The sequence below is a fragment of the Hyperolius riggenbachi genome, chromosome 4 (assembly GCF_040937935.1).
Source record: "Hyperolius riggenbachi isolate aHypRig1 chromosome 4, aHypRig1.pri, whole genome shotgun sequence".
In the NCBI taxonomy this organism is placed as follows: Eukaryota; Metazoa; Chordata; class Amphibia; order Anura; family Hyperoliidae; genus Hyperolius; species Hyperolius riggenbachi.
Window position 1 is genome coordinate 444,840,850 of NC_090649.1, and position 17,106 is coordinate 444,857,955.

Sequence of the window (17,106 nt, forward strand, 5' to 3'; positions counted from 1 at the left end):
GCTGACACATTGTCTATCTGTAATAATACTGATTTCCCTAGAATTAGATGCTGAAAAGATTTCAGAGCTAGGAATGCTGCCCTGAGTTCCAGTATGTTGGAGGGTTCCTGGACACAAGGGATTCTCCACTTCTGCTGCACACAAAAGTTCTGACAATGCGCCCCCCACCCTGCTAGACTTGCGTCTGTCGTTATTACGATAGGGACTGACTGCTGGATCTGAAGACAGTTCCTCAAGTTCTTTTCCTGTTTCCACCAATGAAGGGAGATTTTTACTTGTAGAGGCAGTTTGAACTTCTGTGACATACATCTTTTGTTCCAATGGCTGAGAAAGAAGATTTGAAAGGTTCTCAAATTCCAGTGGGCCCACTTCACCATTGGGATTGTCGATGAGAACGTCCCCAACAGGCTCAGGCAAGCTCTGGATGATACATACTGGCGAGCTAATATTGATGATACCTTCTGCTGAATGGATATTACTTTCTGGCACGGCAGGCAGATCTTGTTCTGGTTTGTTATGAACCTGGCCCCTAAGAAGATCATGTCCTGAGATGGGGATAACTGGCTTTTTGGGAAATTTACTAACCATCCCAGTCTTTGTAACTCTTGTAACAATATTTTTTGGTGATGTAACAGCACTTCTCGATCTTGATTGACAAGCAGTATGTCGTCCAGATAATGGAAGACTCTTAGCCCCTTCTGTCTGAGGGAGGCAATGACTGGGAGAAGAATCTTTGTAAATGTTCTGGGTGCTGTTGAGATTCCAAAAGGGAGACTTTGGAATTGCCAGTGAATGCTGTCTATTGCAAACCTTAAGTATTTCTGAAAGCTTTTTCTGATTGGAATATGGAGGTACGCATCTGACAGATCCAATGTTGTCATCCAATCGTCCACTCTCACGACTTTTATGATAGTCTGTAATGACTCCATCCTGAATCGTCGCGTCTTTATGTGACTGTTTAGGAATTTCAGATCCAATACTGGTCTCCAGCCTCCTGATGATTTTGGGACCAAGAACAATGGAGAATAGATTCCTGTTGATTCTTTGTGGCGTGGGACCGGAACTATTGCTCTGCATTGGACCAGAGAATTTACGTAATCCGCTAGTATCTGACCCTTTACTATATTTGTCGGTAGCAGAGTTTCTCGAAATCGCGATCTGGGAGGCGACCTCTTGAATTTCCATGAATGACCTCTTTGTAAAGTCTTGAGTACCCAGACATCTTCCACTGTATCCACCCAGACTTTCCAGAAAGAATGCAATCTTGCTCCTACTGGCTCTGTCTGGGCGGTCGCACCTTCAGAAGGGTTTTGTGTTCTGACTTGCCCCTGGCTTTGGTTTGGATTTTCCAGACTTAAGAAAGGACGCCTGTGTCCCTTTCCAATTTCTATTAAATGGCTTCCCTGGTCTGTATGTACGAGCCTGCTGAAATCTGGAAGAAGACTGTGGTTTGTTTGGCTGTTGCCGGGTTGTTCTGGATTTTCCGTCTTGGGGCAAAAGCCCCGACTTTCCTCCAGTGACCTTTGCAATGGCGTTGTCCATTTCTGTTCCGAAGAGGTGCTTACCATCAAACGGTATCCGGCACCAGTTATTTCTGGAAGATTGGTCTGCCGACCAGGGCTTTAACCATAGAGCCCTCTTTGCCGTAACATTATGTAACATAGCTCTGGATGAAGATCTGATAGTATCTATGGCAGCTTCTCCTATAAAATCACTGGCAAGTTTTAATTCATCTAAAGCTTTGATAATTTCAAGTTTATCTGTGTCTGAATTGAGTGCGGTTTCGATGTTATCCACCCATACCTTTATAGCTTTGGCAAGAGAAGTTAAGGCTACCGCCGGCCTACAGGCTGATCCTGCAGCCAAAAACGCTTTTTTAATATCAGTATCTATCTTCCTATCTAAAGGATTAGAAAAAGACACTGCATCGTCCATGGGAAGGGTAACGTGACGAGCCAGCCTCATAATAGATGCATCAATTATGGGGGCAGAGTCCATAATCTTTGAATCTTCCTGGCTTAATGGGTAAAGTTTTGAAAACCTGTTTGACAATGAAGCCTTCTGATCCACTTTACCCCATTCTTTCAAGAATATATCTTTTATCACTTTCATAAAAGGAAAATTGGTCGGTTGTTTATCTAGATGCGGGTAGTACTTGTCTGGTTCTTGAGAAACTTCCTTCTCTTCCTCCCATGCTATTGCTGTCTTAATCGCTGACACAAAAGCTGGCACTAGAGCAAAATCAAACCCCATCGGCGGTAGGCCTGAGGCTGGAGTAGACTCTTCTGGATGTGCCTGAGATGTAGAGGGCAAAGGCTGATTAGCCGCCATTTTCTCAAATGTCTCTTGCACTGCCTGTTGGATGAAGGACATGACTTGCTGGTTTTCAGAGTCTTTGTCTCTGCCCAATTCTATGAAACAAGATTCACAGACCATTTTGTCCGGAAGAGCTGTCTGACCACATGACCAACATAACGTTTTTGCTGGTTGATCATATCCGTGGGCCTCCCTAGGAAATGGCCTAGGAGATTTACTCCTGCTGTAGGCACGTCTCCTCCGTCTATATTCATTATAATCATAGTCTGGTGAATATCTCCTGGGAGAATTTCCCCTTCCTGATCTGTGATCCCGTCTTGGAGATCTGCTGCTGCGTGATCTATAGTAACCACTTGAGTAGTGGTGATCAGGGGAACGTCTTCTGCTAGGAGAACGTTTCCTAGACGATCGCCTTTTAGGTGAATGATTGTCATCTCTGCGAGACTTCTCCACATGCTTTCCAGGGGATTTCCTTTTCGATGAACTTGCATCGTAGGAGCCCTCTCTGGTGGACTTGGTTCTCTTAGACTTAGAGCGTGATCTGGATCTCGATGAGGAATGGTGACTTTTAGACACCTCTCTCCTCTTCTCTCCTCCTCGCGGACTGCGGAGACACAAAAAGATATGTTTCCACTAAGAAAGTCCGCCTTGAAAAGGGAGATAGTGCACTCTTTTTAACAGAAGTCCCACTGACACCCTGTGCTGGAAAGTATTAATCTATGTGACACACCCTGTGAATAAACTTATACGGGGAGGCTGAAAACCTCTCTTTTACCTCTCCTGAGATGCTGATACTGATTTCTGATGGGTCTGAGCCTGACCATCCATCCTAAACATATATAGCATAATATAAGTATACATACTTGAAAAGAAATAAGCAAATCCACTACCTGTTCCGAGCAGGACATAATACCTTTCCTGCTGTGTCTGCAGATTTTGCCGTACTGGATCTCCGAAATGCTCCCCGTCCACCGAGCAGAGCGGTACCGCAGCCATACCAAGCTGCACCCGCTCTGGCGTTTTTAAACTTTCCTTTCTCTTCCGGAAGGGCGCTGTTGCTCTGATAGCCAATCAGGGACAGTCTCGGCAACTCCCGCGAGACTTCCCTCTCCGTGACCAAGCAGGAAGTAACACCGGTGTATCGGCTAGACGAACTCCGCGCTAGCCGACCACGTCCAGCACAGGGGAGCAGCTACCAGAGAGGTCTGGCGCATTTATAGACCCCATTTAGAGGTCGCAATGCCGCTGCCATGACGGGAGAGGCTTAACCCGTCAATATACGCCAAAAAACAAGGTAAAAAAAAAAAGGAACAAAATAGGCGCTTTCAAAAAAGGAAAAAAAAAAAAAAACGATCAGTCCATACGAGGACAGAAAAAAAGAGAATGGCGGGGGGGGGGGGGCGGCGGGCTCTTTGAATTTATAAAATGATCTGTCCAATGGGGGTCAGGGGCGGAGCTAACCCATCAGTATGCCGCCATTTCTTTCCAGGAAAAGAATTTTCAACAATAAAACACTTACCTAGCAAAAAATGGCTTCTGAGTGCAGGAAAGGGATAAAAAATGGTCAATAGTTCATAGATTTTAGCTTTGGCATACGTCAATGAATGTGTCATTGAGCAAAAACAATAAAACCGTTAAAACTTAAAAAGTAGATTTAAACATATAATGAAACTAAAATATGTTAAAAAGCCATTTTATAAGGAGAAGTAACAGATACAATTGTTTATTTTATTAGTTTTTTGTTTTTTTTTGCCTCGGGTGTCCTTTAATTGGTTAAAGTTTGCAGGCTGCTCCAGGGAACACTTTACGGCTACAGCAAAGCTTTTGGCTGCACAGTAATGGTGAATACACCAGCATTCTATTCCACAATACGAATGCTCTGTGCGGTGGGAGTGTCTCCCCGAGTCTAATGCTGCCAATGATAACCTGCACATGTGTTATGCTCAGTATCTCCATATTTAGTTATTAATTATATGTTCCTCTCCCCTGACAGCCGCAAGGCTCTCTTCTGTCTGCTGGAGCTCTGGTGATGCCCTGAAGTGCAGAGGATATAGGAGATTGGGGATTCTTCCAGTTCCCGACCTGCTCCTCATGATCTCTGTAAGTATATCAGAAATCTTTGGATGGAGGTTCAGCTGCTCCCCCCCCCCCCCCCAAGAGAGTCCTGGGGGGTTTGTGCATGTTATTGCTTATTGTCGGTCACCCCTGTAATCTTATTTATTGTACAGTGCTGCATAATTTGTTGGCGCTATATGAATCCAATAAATAATATTTCACCCAGTTCGGCCAACCTAGGTAGCCGGTCCAAAAATCTCCACCACACCACTAACAAATAATTCCAAAAAAAGCGAAGGCGGCACTCAATAGGATTTTTAAACTTGTGTTTATAACAAGATTAGCACATACACAACATATTTCTGAGTTACTCCCTTTCACGTGGTGGTGTTATAAACGCAAGTTTAAAAAGCCTTTTGAGTTTACTGAAGCAATGCAGATTGACTGGCTGTCCTGCTGTCCTGCTCCTCCTCTGCCTCATACTTTTAGCCATATACCCTGAACAAGCATGTAGAACAGATGTTTATTTTATAAATGGGATCTGTTCACACTTGTGAATCTGCAACAGATCCGTTGCCTTAAAGCAGCAGGGTCAGCCATACTATGCCAGGAAAAAAAACACATATATAAGTAGATAACGGGCAGCACGGTGGCGTAGTGGTTAGCTCTCTCGCCTTGCAGTGCTGGGTCCCTGGTTCGAATCCCAGCCAGGGCACTATCTGCAAAGAGTTTGTATGTTCTCTCCGTGTCTGAGTGGGTTTCCTCCGGGCACTCCAGTTTCCTCCCATATTCCAAAAACATACGGATAAGTTAATTGGCTCCCCCCAAAATTGGCCCTAGACTACAGTACTTACACTACATAATCTAGACATATGGCAATGGTAGGGATTAGATTGTGAGCTCCTTGAGGGACAGTTAGTGACAAGATATATATATATATATATACACTGTACAGCTCTGCGTAATATGTTGGCGCTATATAAATACTAAAAATAACTACTTTGTTCTATTTACATAACAGATGTATTGTACTGTACATGTTTTGATTTCAGTGAATTTTATATAGTAGATAACGAGAATTCTGTTCCTGGCATTTGACATCTTGGTTTCCTCTATAGCCAATCCTGATGTAATTGCCTCCCTTACTTTGTTTTCCTTCCTATAATCTGCACTAGCTAGCTTGCTTTGTAAACACAGGAGAGCATAGACCGTTTTTAAGCTTCATACTGAACTTCCCTTAGCCAATTAGTGAGGAGCAGAAATGTGGGACGGCTGATGACAAGCTTCCCTCTTGTCAGCGATGGTAAAGATAGAGCCAGGCTGACTGAGATTTATTACAGCAGAAACATTTCTGAATAGATTGGAGTACTTGATTTTGTGGCTGACAATCCCTCTTGAAAGCACCATTGTGATCTCGCCACTGGGAGAGTTGGGCGCAGGATAAAGCCGGTATATGGTTTATCCTGCGGCTGCACAAGTTCCCGGTGGAGCTAAAAACTATTCCCCCTCCAGGTCCATGTGGATAGTGGGGAATTATGTAATTTGGCTTCCAGCTATTGCTGGTGGCCGAATTACAGTGTTTTAAATGCAACTTCAGCTCCGTCTTCTGACAGCGCCAATGTTACTCACTGTGCACCGCTATAACCGTAATTCCTATTACGGTCTATGGTGGCGCCGGCTGCGCCCAAATCTCCTGCTATGTTATTACAGCGTTCCCTTTTGTGCTTTCTGCAATTTTTTTTCCTATGGAAGCTGCCTTATTTATTTTCTTACAATGCCAGTTCCCTTGCAGCCCTGCTGATCTTTCTGGTCAGTAGGGTCTTAAACACAAACTTGAAACGAGCATGCAGCTAATCTTGTTTTCACAGACATCTGATCTGCATGCTTGTTCAGGGTCTATGGCACTTAATCGACATGTTGATAAATCTGGGGTCGGTTGGATACAGTTCGTACAGTATTATTGTTTATTACTTATATAGCGCCAACATCTTCTGTAGCACTGTAAATAGTACAAAACAAAGCACAAATACATACACAGTTTGTGTGGTTTGAGATACTGTGTAACTAAAATTGATACACGTTCATATGGCAAATTACAGCAAAACAAGAAACAATAGGTGGAGGTCTGTGCCCTTGCGAGCTTACAATCTAGAGGGTAGTGGGGTGGAAATATTGAGGAAGGAGAGACGGGTTAATGGATGAGGCAGTAAATCTTCAGTGCTACCCATAGCAACTTATGAGCTTGTTAGAAAAGGTGTGTTTTGAGAGTGCGTTTTGAAGATTTCCAGGCTTGGAGCATGACAGACAGGCTGTGGGAGAGAGTTCCAAAGGACAGGGGCTGCTCGTGAGAAGTCCTGGATCCGAGAGTGAGAGGAGGTAATCCAGCTAGAGGACATAAGGGTCTCCTGGGAGGAGGGACAGTAAGTGTGAGCAGTCGCTCCACACAATGTGAGAAATAGAGACAAGTACTCAGATAAAAGAGTCATCAGGAAATTGATTGGAAAGGAACAATTGCCTGTGGATCTGCCCATGTGTGCCAGGCCTCCATTTACTTCTCTCTGGATAGTTGGGTGGGCAGTTGTTGTGTATATATTGTGCTGTGAATGGTAATATTAGTGGAGATAGGGAAGCCACTTTCCGGTAGAGATGGATAATGTCATGCTGATGATTACAGGCTGCATTTACCATAAATTGTAAACCACTTGGTAATGTACATCTCCAAGCTGCATACAGTTTGCATTATATTGGCATGCAAGCCAAGTTATTAGCATCTAATTGACCATCTCCACTTGCCAGATATTTATTGTAATGTTTCATATTATTGTTCACCCACCTACATTCTATCTTTCCTCCGCTGCAGTGAGAATGAAGAGACGAGCGGAGCGCGAGCTCCCAAGCGCCACTCCCAGCAAGCAGAAGAAACGCTTTGAAGAATTAGGACTGAATCTAAGCTCCACCTCTGATGATGACACACAGTGCAGTAACCATGGCACCCAAGGTAGTACCGCCCCTTCTATTGTGTGACACCGCATCAGGGCCGTCCATGTGAGGGAGAATATGGTCCAGTGTTTAATATAAAACTCTCCTGGTAAACCGCTTCCTGACAAGTTTGGCTGTGTATCTATTGATACAGCAACAACTTTTTATTACTTATGCAATCAAGGTGATACACATGTTGTTTTTTAGGACAATCTTATTTTGGCAATATTTTTTACTTATTGAAATAGTTATGCTGCACTCCCCGTAGTTCCAAATAGATGTGCCCTTGTAGATCTGGATGCACCACGGCTAGCAAGCAATTGTTCCAAGAATTGTTTAATTTTGCATTTAATTGGGGAAAAATAGGTGTAAATGCAAAAATTATGCATTTTGTTTGTTTCAACCTTCCCAATTTTCACATAAGTGCCACAGTTATAAAACCTCTCAAAATACATTATTTGGCTTGTCCCAGTTATAACAATACCATATATGCCATATCATCACTAGCTGGGCAAGTGGTGGACCGTTATCGTCAGCCTGTGCTTCTGTAGTGATGGCATGTGATCGCTGGGGCGCACAGTTTGGTGAGGCCCAGTGCTGTACAGATGCATTTGTAGCAGGACTAAGGAGTCTGAGCAGTTTTGGGTACCTGGAGTCGGAGGTTTCATAAACTGAGGATTCAATGATTTTTGTATTTATTTTTTTTTATGATTTTTGTAATCGCCGCTCTAACAATATTCTCCCATCTTCCTCTCTGGTCACCTCTTCTCACTCCTGCTTTCAAATCTTTTCTCGATCCTCTCCCCTCCTCTGGATCACTTTTCCTCAACACATCCGCCACTTACCCGTATATACTTGCATATAAGCCAACCCGCGTATAAGCCGACACCCTAGCTTTAACATCAGAAATCAGGAAACAAAAATTGACTCGTGTATAAGCCAGGGGTAGGAAATGCAGTGGCTTAAAACTCCAGTCAATGTACAGTTGCGATACTGGATTGATGGCAGGCAGAGCTCATTGTAAGTACAGTAAATCATCAGTACAACCTGGAAGTCAGCTGTAACAAGTACTTGTACATATTCTCACTCTTAATATTACAGTTAGCACATGTGCAAGTACTGCATACAGTGTCTTGCTGTGAGATGAAAGGAATTGGATCTTGTTATGGTTCACTGATGTACCTTGGTGAAGCATAGTGCAGAGCATGAGACCCACCTGACAAGTGAGGTGGCTACAATCAGATGAGCCTCCCTGATTGCAGGGTGGTGGTGACGGCACTTGGTTCACACTGCACGGAACTTTTAGAGTGTTGGTATATGTAAACAGTATTTTGCAATGTATAGCCTTTTCTTTTTGTAGGCAGATGCTACCTGCTTGTGAGAGCGCAGTGGACATATAAAAACTATTTTATCTGGACTGGAAAAGACCACAGCAAACTCATAGAAGCTCTCTTTTTTTTTTTTTTTTTTTTTTTTTTTTTAAGAGGACTTGTGCTGAGATTATATTTTGTGTGTAAGGTGGCGCAGCCTATTGTAAGATAACCTTATCTTGGCCACCTATTACTAACTGCCCCTATCCTGGCTACCGCTACTGTGGCCTCCTATTACTGGCTTCACCTATACCTGGCTACAGGGCTGTGGAGTCGGAGCAATTTTGGGTACCTGGAGTCGGACTCTGGGAAAAAATGCACCGACTCCGACTCCTAATGAATTTGTAACTGTAATTAAAATAGAAAATATGATAAAATGTTCTATTTCTAAGATAATAGGCATTAAAAATAATGTATGTATGTATATATATATATATATATATATATATATATATATATATATATATATATATATATATATATATATATATATATATATATATATGGTATATTTACAGTAATAGCTGTGCTCAGTCCACAAAAATGAAATAAACCAATCAAAATTAGTTACTTGTGCTGCTTCAGTAAAGCAGTCCCCGTATTTTTAAAGTCAGATATACATATCTGATTGTGACTGTATATATGATGTGTACACAGGAATCGCTTATATATACTAAATAACATCTATGCTGTAAGAATAAAGCCTGATGTGTAGCTGTGTCACTAATAGAGATGGTCAATGAGATGGAAATAATTCTGCATTGATGCTGATTTATGTAAATGTATGCACTCCCTTTGCTCATGAAATCAGATAATTTGATATGTTGTTAAAATTTGGTTTGGTGACTACAAATTAAAGGGTACCTGAGACGAATGAAAAGGAAAGTTTTTTTTTTTTTAATACATACCTGGGGCTTCCTCCAGCCCCCTTCAGGCCAATCAGTCCCTCGCTGTCCTCCTCCACCACCTGGATCTTCTGCTATGAGTCCTGGTAATTCAGCCAGTCAGCGCTGTCCGGCCGCATGCCGCTCCCACAGCCAGGAACATTCTGCACCTGCGCAATAGTGCTGCACAGGTGTAGTATGCTCCTGGCGGCGGAGTGTGTGCATGCGCACTACACCAGACTGGCTCAAGTACCTGGACTCATAGCAGAAGATGCAGGTGGTGGAGGAGGACAACGAGGGACTGATTAGCCTGAAGGAGGCTGGAGGAAGCCCCAAGTATGTATAAAACTTTAATTTCATCTGTCTCAGGTTTACTTTGTTACACAGTAGTACTATACTCTAAATATGCACTCTCCACAGAGCTGCAGGGAATCCACTGAGAATGTTGTGCACATTGAACAGAGAAGTGTTTTCTATCACCCATAAACCTGGTTCAGATTGTGCATGAAGAATGTGTAATAGCGGAAGAATCTCCTTATTCCCCTGCAGAGCACCTGCACATCATTCTTACATGTACCCACACTTACATTGCCTTGGGCCTGATAGATGTAAGTACTCTTACCAAGGACTAGTTTTAGTCTAAAGGGAATAAATATAGTAGTCTACATATCCTTCTCACTTCAGTTGTCTTGTAAAATTCCTAAGCGTTGGCAGTTAAGAGACGAATTTCACGTTCCATACTTTTAATCAACAAAATTGTAATATGCAAATTAGAGGAGTCGGAGTCGGTGGAATCCTAAACTGAGGAGTCGGAGGATTTTTGGACCGACTCCACAGCCCTGCCTGGCTACCTATACTGCGGCCACCTATTACTGGTTATACCCATCCCTGGCTACCTATACTGCAGCCACTTATTACTGGTGGCACCTGTTCCTGGCTACTTATACTGATTACTGAAGGCACTTATACCTAACTAGCTATACTGGAAGCATCTATACCTGGCTACCATACAGGTGGGTGGAGTGGATCTCTGTAAAAACAGCGCTGAATATTTGGGCACAGGCGTTGCTGCCGTAGGCCGTAATAGGAATTACGGCTATATCGGCGCTTGGTGAGTAATTTGGGCGCCGTCAAAAGACAGAGCACAAATTACTATTAAAAACACTGCAATTCGGCTGCCAGCAATAGCATTACATCTTTCCCTACTATCCATGGCGACCTGGAGGGGGAATATTATTTAACGCCACCAGGACTTTTGCAGGAGCAGGGTGAGTCGTTTTACAGCTTTACCCTGCACCCAAATCTCCCGGCGGCTTAAAGGGAACCAGAGAGGAAGCACCCTCATGTATTTTACCATATATATCAATGGGAACAAGACAGTAAACGCCCACCCTGCTCTCTGCTTCATTCTTCTCTGCTAAATCTGCCTGTTATCAGCCCTGATAAGAATCCCCGACTGAGCATTCAGTCTAGCTTTCACTGGAATGATTATAGCTGAGTCCGTCTTCTGTGATGTCTTTTCAAGCCTAAACCTGCCCCCTTGTGGTTCTGCTTTGCTGCTTTGAGGATAAATGGCAGCAAAGCTGAGCCACAAGGGGGCAGACTATGGCTTGAAAAGACATCACAGAAGACGGACTCAGGTCTAATCATTCCGGTGAAAGCTAGACTGAATGCTCAGTCGGGGATTCTTATCAGGGCTGATAACAGGCAGATTTAGCAGAGAAGAATGAAACAGAGAGCAGGGTAGGTGTGTACTGTCATGTTCCCATTGATATATATATATATATATATATATATATATATATATATATATATATATATATATATATATATATATATATATATATATATATATATATATATATATATATATATATATATATATATATATATATATATATATATATATATATATATATATATATATATATGGTAAAATACATGAGGGTGCTTCGTCTCTGGTTCTCTTTAAGCATATGTAAGCTGAGGGAGTTGGGCACATCTGGCTACCATACTGGGGTGTGTGTGTAGTACATTATTTAATGTAAGGGGAAGGCCCGTGGTCCTCCCCCTTACATATATGTATTGACAAAGTGGCTGGCAACGTGCCCCCCTCTTTGTCACAAGTGGTTTGCGATGGACGGTATATTGCACCCTGGATCAACTCCAGAAGATAGGCTTTTGCAGACTGTCAGGTGTGGCAGGGGTTAAATCCTTGAGATTGGGTCCGGAGCTGACCAGATGTAGAGCAGGGTGGGTGCATCTGGACGCCAGGTCCTGGGTGGATAATTTTGCAGGATTTTGTGGGCTTCTGCCTGTCTAGCACACAAAGGGTTAAAATTGGAGCTAATAAATCTCTGGAGAGGAAGAGGTGAGAGACAGGTGTGTCCAGCAGGTTATGTCACTCTGCATAGAAAAGGAATCCGTTTTTTTCCAGGAAGTAGCTCTGCTGCAGGCGACTGCATGTACTTGGACTGACATTTCGTGAAAGTAAGCACCCAGCCGAAGTCGGCCTTACCTTTTATTTTGTGGATTTCCTTTGACTGAACTGCAAACTGTTGTTTCTGAACCTGCTGCTGAATAAACTTTAATTCAGTTTGGATACAAACCTGATTTGTGCTGCTCTGTTCCCGCTAAATGCTTACCATTTGAAGCTGATCACTCACAATTGGTGCTGGGATTTGGGCAAACTAGAGCTAGCAATCTTACAGAGCCAGTGTGTTTGGCAAGAGACTTAAAAGCTTGCACTGCAGCATGGAAGAGTTGGTGAAGCAATTGGCATTGACCAATGCAGCTTTACTACAGGCAAATGCCGAACAGCGACAAACCAATGCAGCTTTACAAAAGGCAAATGCCAAACAGCGACAAACCAATGCAGCTTTACTACAGGCAAATGCTGAACAGCAACAAACCTACGCAGCCATCCAACAGCAGACCCTGGCGGTGCAGCAGCAGTCTCTGGCAATGTGTAAAAGTCTGGCTGCAGCAGCAGAAGTTGATCGGCGAACTGCTGAGGCTGATCGGAAAGCTATGGGTGAGTTGGTGCAGCGACTAGTGGTTTGTAACCAGGAGGATCAGTTGGCTGTTCTTGGCAATGGAGGGTCTATCCATGCAAGTCATTTCCTCCAGAAAATGAGACCACATGATGATGTGGAGGCTTTCTTTCATATGTTTGAGAGGACGGCGGAGAGAGAAGCCTGGCCTAAGCCGCAGTGGGCAGGATTGATAGCGCCTTTCTTGACTGGTGATGCCCAAAAGGCCTACTTTGATCTTGCTTTGGAAGACGCCAAAGACTACTACAAACTGAGGGGTGAGATCATGCGACGTCTTGGGGTTACGCCAGCCGTGCGGGCCGATCGTGTCCACAAGTGGACGTACTCAGCAGCAAGCTCCCCGAGGTCACAGATGCATGACTTGATCCATCTGGTGAAAAAATGGCTTGAACCAGAGAAGTTGACCGGTCCCCAGATTGTTGAAAGGGTTACAGTTGACTGTTTTTTGCACTCCCTACCACCGGCATTGCAAAGGTGGGTGAGTCATGCAGATCCTCAGTCAGCAGACCAACTTATCGAGCTGGTGGAACGTTATCTGGCTACAGAGGATTCTCTGGTGTGGTCAGCTGCCCAGCGCTCCCGGACCCAGAAACTGTATACTCCCCAGGTTACTGGTAAGTCAAAAGCTGGTATGGTGGGAGGCTTGGAGTGGAAGTGAAAGTCCCCTGAGGGTCCTAAAGGGACAGGCAGAGTTCGCCCAGTGTCTACTACAACGAACCAGGGGTCTGTTTAGTGCTGACGGTATAATGAGGTGGGGAGACGCATCGCTTTTAACTGTCCTCTGGCTATAGATGAAATGGATTGTGATCATGCAAGGCGGAGGTCCTTGTTTGCTCGACCTGTCTACCTGGCAAAGCCTGAATCACATGTAGGCAAAAAGAGGGGAGAAAAAAGCACCTGCAGTGCCGATTGCCTTCCTTCCTCTTCATTTCCGTTTATACAAACTCTGAATCACACATAACTTTGGTCAAGGTAGCTGGAAAAATTGTCCAATCCGTTTAGACTCTGGCAGTTTGGCCACCCTCATACATGCCAGCCTAGTGGTGCCTTGCTTGGGGATAAGCACATCACAGTGCATTCTGTCCATGGGGACACTAAATGATACCCCACAGACTTCTTTACCCTAGAGACAGACTGTGGGCCTGTCACACAGGAAGTGGTGGTGAGCCCAAATTTGGCACACAGTATTATTCAGTGTTCTACCCAGAATTTTCTTCCAGCCGGGTGGCATGAAATCGTAGCCGGGTGGCATGAAAAAGTAGCCGGGTGAGGCAATATGAGAAATGCAGAGCCGGTGCTTCTGTGCGCAACCCTGCTTATAGTATAGGAGGAGGTGAGCCAATGGCAGCCGGGTGCACATCAAAACTAGCTGGGTGGAGCACCCGGCTAAAAGAGCCTGGGGAGAACACTGTTATTTCTGGGAGGGACTTTCCCCTGTTCTGGAATTTGTGGGAAGGAAAAAATTACAAACATTTAGATCTTGTCAATGCAAATACCCCGGGACTGGTTGAAAATAATGAGACAAATGCTGTTGATGAAATTGATGGTAGCAAAATATCTTTTCCACTCTCGGGTCTTGCGGGAGAGACGGAGTTGTCCCCAGAAACCTCGGAGGGAACTGTGCTTCAAGATTTGAGGGTTTCTTGTGATAACTTTGGTACTACCCAGCTGAGAGATCCCACTCTGAGTAACGCATGGGAAAATGTTAAGGTGTTAATTGGTGAACCCCATGTTCCGGGGGATGACAAAAAGTTCCCTCACATGGTGGTAAATTGTGATTTAGTGTACCATGTTTGCAAAATACAGGATGAAATTGTGGAACAGCTTGTTGTGCCTCGCCTATTGTTCTAGACCTTGCCCATTAACATGCCCTAAGGCAGGGGTCAGGAACCTTATTGGCTGAGAGAGCCATAAATGCCACATATTTTATAAATGTAATTACGTTAGAGCCATACAATATGTTTCAAACTGGGACTGAAGGGCTCACGTCCCTGTTGCCATGGTCAGGTGTATACAGTTGATACACCTGGCAGCGGAAGTGTCAGACACGTCTTCAGCTTCTCTTGGATTTCAGCAACATCAGCAATTTCCCTGAGAGCCAGACAGGAGAAATACCGACTATCAGCTTGTACAATTAGCTAGCTGATTCATATTATAGGATGAGATCCCCGCACTTTGAGCCAATAGGCTGCTTGTCAAGTGACAGGCAGCCTATTGGGTCAATCAAAGTGCGGGGATCTTGTTCTACAAAGTCACTTGACCTGACACGGTCCAGAGTGAGACAATTGGAGCAGCCATTCGTTTTGGGGTAGAGCGAGTAAGTTAGTAGTGCATGCTACAGCAGTAGAGTGCCGACTTTGAAAACTTTACTTGCGCTACCACACTAAGCTGCGCTGCTTGAGCAGTTTAGCTTAGTGAATCAACCCCTACTGATTTGTCTGTGAGCCAGATGTAGCCATCAAAAGAGCCAAATCTGGCTCCTGAGCCATAGGTTCCCTACCCCTGCCCTAAGAGTATGTGAAAAAGTGGCTGGCAGAGTGCCACTCTTTGTCACAAGTGGTATGCGATGGACGGTATGTTGCACCTGCGATCGGGTGCTACATCTTGTAGCAGCTCCGGAAGATAGGCTTTTGCTGACTGTCCGCTGTGTCAGGGGTTTTACGCCTTGACATTGGGTCCAGAGCTGACCAGATGTAGAGCAGGGTGGGTGTATCTGCTCGCCAGATCCTGGGTGAATGATTTTGCATTGAATTTGTGGGCTTCCATCTGTCTCTAGCCCACAAAGGGTAAAAACAGAGCTAATAAGTCTCTGGAGAGGAAGAGATGAGAGAGAGGTGTGTCCAGCAGGTTCTGTCAGGGCTCGTTTCCAATAGCCGCCAGGCGTCCTACGAGATGCGCGGCAGCCCTTCTTGTTGTGCGAGTACGCAGCCAAAGCCCAGATGCCCTGCCATGCACGCCTATAGGATTCGCTGCCACCCGCTCGGAAAATGGCAAGCGATTCAGACGGCTGCTGCATTACCCCCATGGCAGAGTTTCCCCCGTGCGATTTGCCTGCGGGGAAACTGCGGATTCGGCCCAATTTCCGCACTGGTGCAAATGGTCCCTCAGTCTGCATGGAAAGGGAATCTGTTTGTTTCCAGTATGTAGCTCTGCTGAGAAGCTGCTGCACGTGACTGCATGTACTTGGACTGACATTTTGTGTTGCTCAGAGGTGAGTGTAAGCACCCGGCCAAAGTCGGCCTCAAATTTTGTGGCTTTCCTCTATGACTGAACTGCAAACGGTTGTTTGTGAACCTGCTGCCGAATAAACCTTAAAGAGACACTGAAGCGAGAATAATTCTCGCTTCAGAGCTCATAGCTAGCAGGGGCACGTGTGCCCCTGCTAAAACGCCGCTATCCCGCGGCTAAACGGGGGTCCCTTCACCCCCAACCCACCCCCGCAAGATCAACGACCAAATTGGTCGTAGATTTTGCTGCTCCTAGAGGCAGGGATAACGGCTGCAGCCCTGCCTCTAGCCGTGTCTATCAGCGGCGCATCGCCGCCTCTCCCCCGCCCGTCAGTGAAGGAAGACTGAGAGGGGCGGGGGAGAGGCGGAGATACGCGCTGACAGACGCGCGTGGGGCAGGACTGCGGCGGTTAGCCCTGCCTCAATCAGGAAGTGATTCCCCGGCTGCACGGAGGGGATTTCGGGGGGTAGGGGACCCCAGTTTAGCCGCGCGATAGCGGCGGTTTAGCAGGAGCACACATGCCCCTGCTAACTGAGCTCTGATGCGAGATTTATTCTCGCTTCAGTCTCTTTAAAGGGGAACTGAAGAGAGAGGTATATGGAGGCTGTCATGTTTATTTCCTTTTAATCAATACCAGTTGCCTGGCAGCCCTGCTGGTCTATTTCTCTGCAGTAGTATCTGATTAAAACCAGAAACAAGCATGCAGCTAGTCTTGTCAGATCAGACTTATAAGTCTGAACCACTGAAACACCTGATCTGCTGCATGCTTGTTCAGGGGCTATGGCTAATAGTATTAGAGGCAGAGGATCAGCAGGGCTGCCAGGCAACTGGTATTGTCTAAAAGGAAATAAACATGACAGCCTCCATATACCTCTCTCTTCAGTTCCCCTTTAAAGGAATTGTCAGGCAAAAAAATAATAATAAATTTCACTTACCTGGGGCTTCTACCAGCCCCATGCTGCCATCCTGTACCCTCGTAGTCACTCACTGCTGCTCCAGTACCCATCCACCAGTTAGTTTCGTTTTTTCTGACCTCTGGGTCGGCGGACCGCATTGCGTAAAAATGTACGCAATGCGGCCCGCCGACCTCGAGGTCAGCAAAAATGAAACTAGCTGGTGGATGAGGACTGGAGCAGCAGTGATTGACTACGAGGGCACAGGATGGCTGCATGGGGCTTGTAGAAGCCCCAGGTAAGTGAAACTCATTTTTTTTTTTTTTGC

The 17,106-nt window shown here is 45.0% G+C and overlaps 1 protein-coding gene across 1 annotated transcript in view; it reads left to right on the top strand.

Annotated features, from left to right (window-relative positions):
• Window positions 1–17,106, top strand: part of CMTR1 (cap methyltransferase 1) — a 96,220-nt gene that overhangs the window by 8,628 nt on the left and 70,486 nt on the right. The window contains exons 2-3 of the mRNA XM_068232681.1: window positions 4,310–4,416; window positions 7,232–7,369. Of these exons, the coding sequence (XP_068088782.1) occupies window positions 7,237–7,369 (133 nt within the window). The 5' untranslated portion in view covers window positions 4,310–4,416; window positions 7,232–7,236. The remainder of the gene's footprint in view (window positions 1–4,309; window positions 4,417–7,231; window positions 7,370–17,106) is intronic.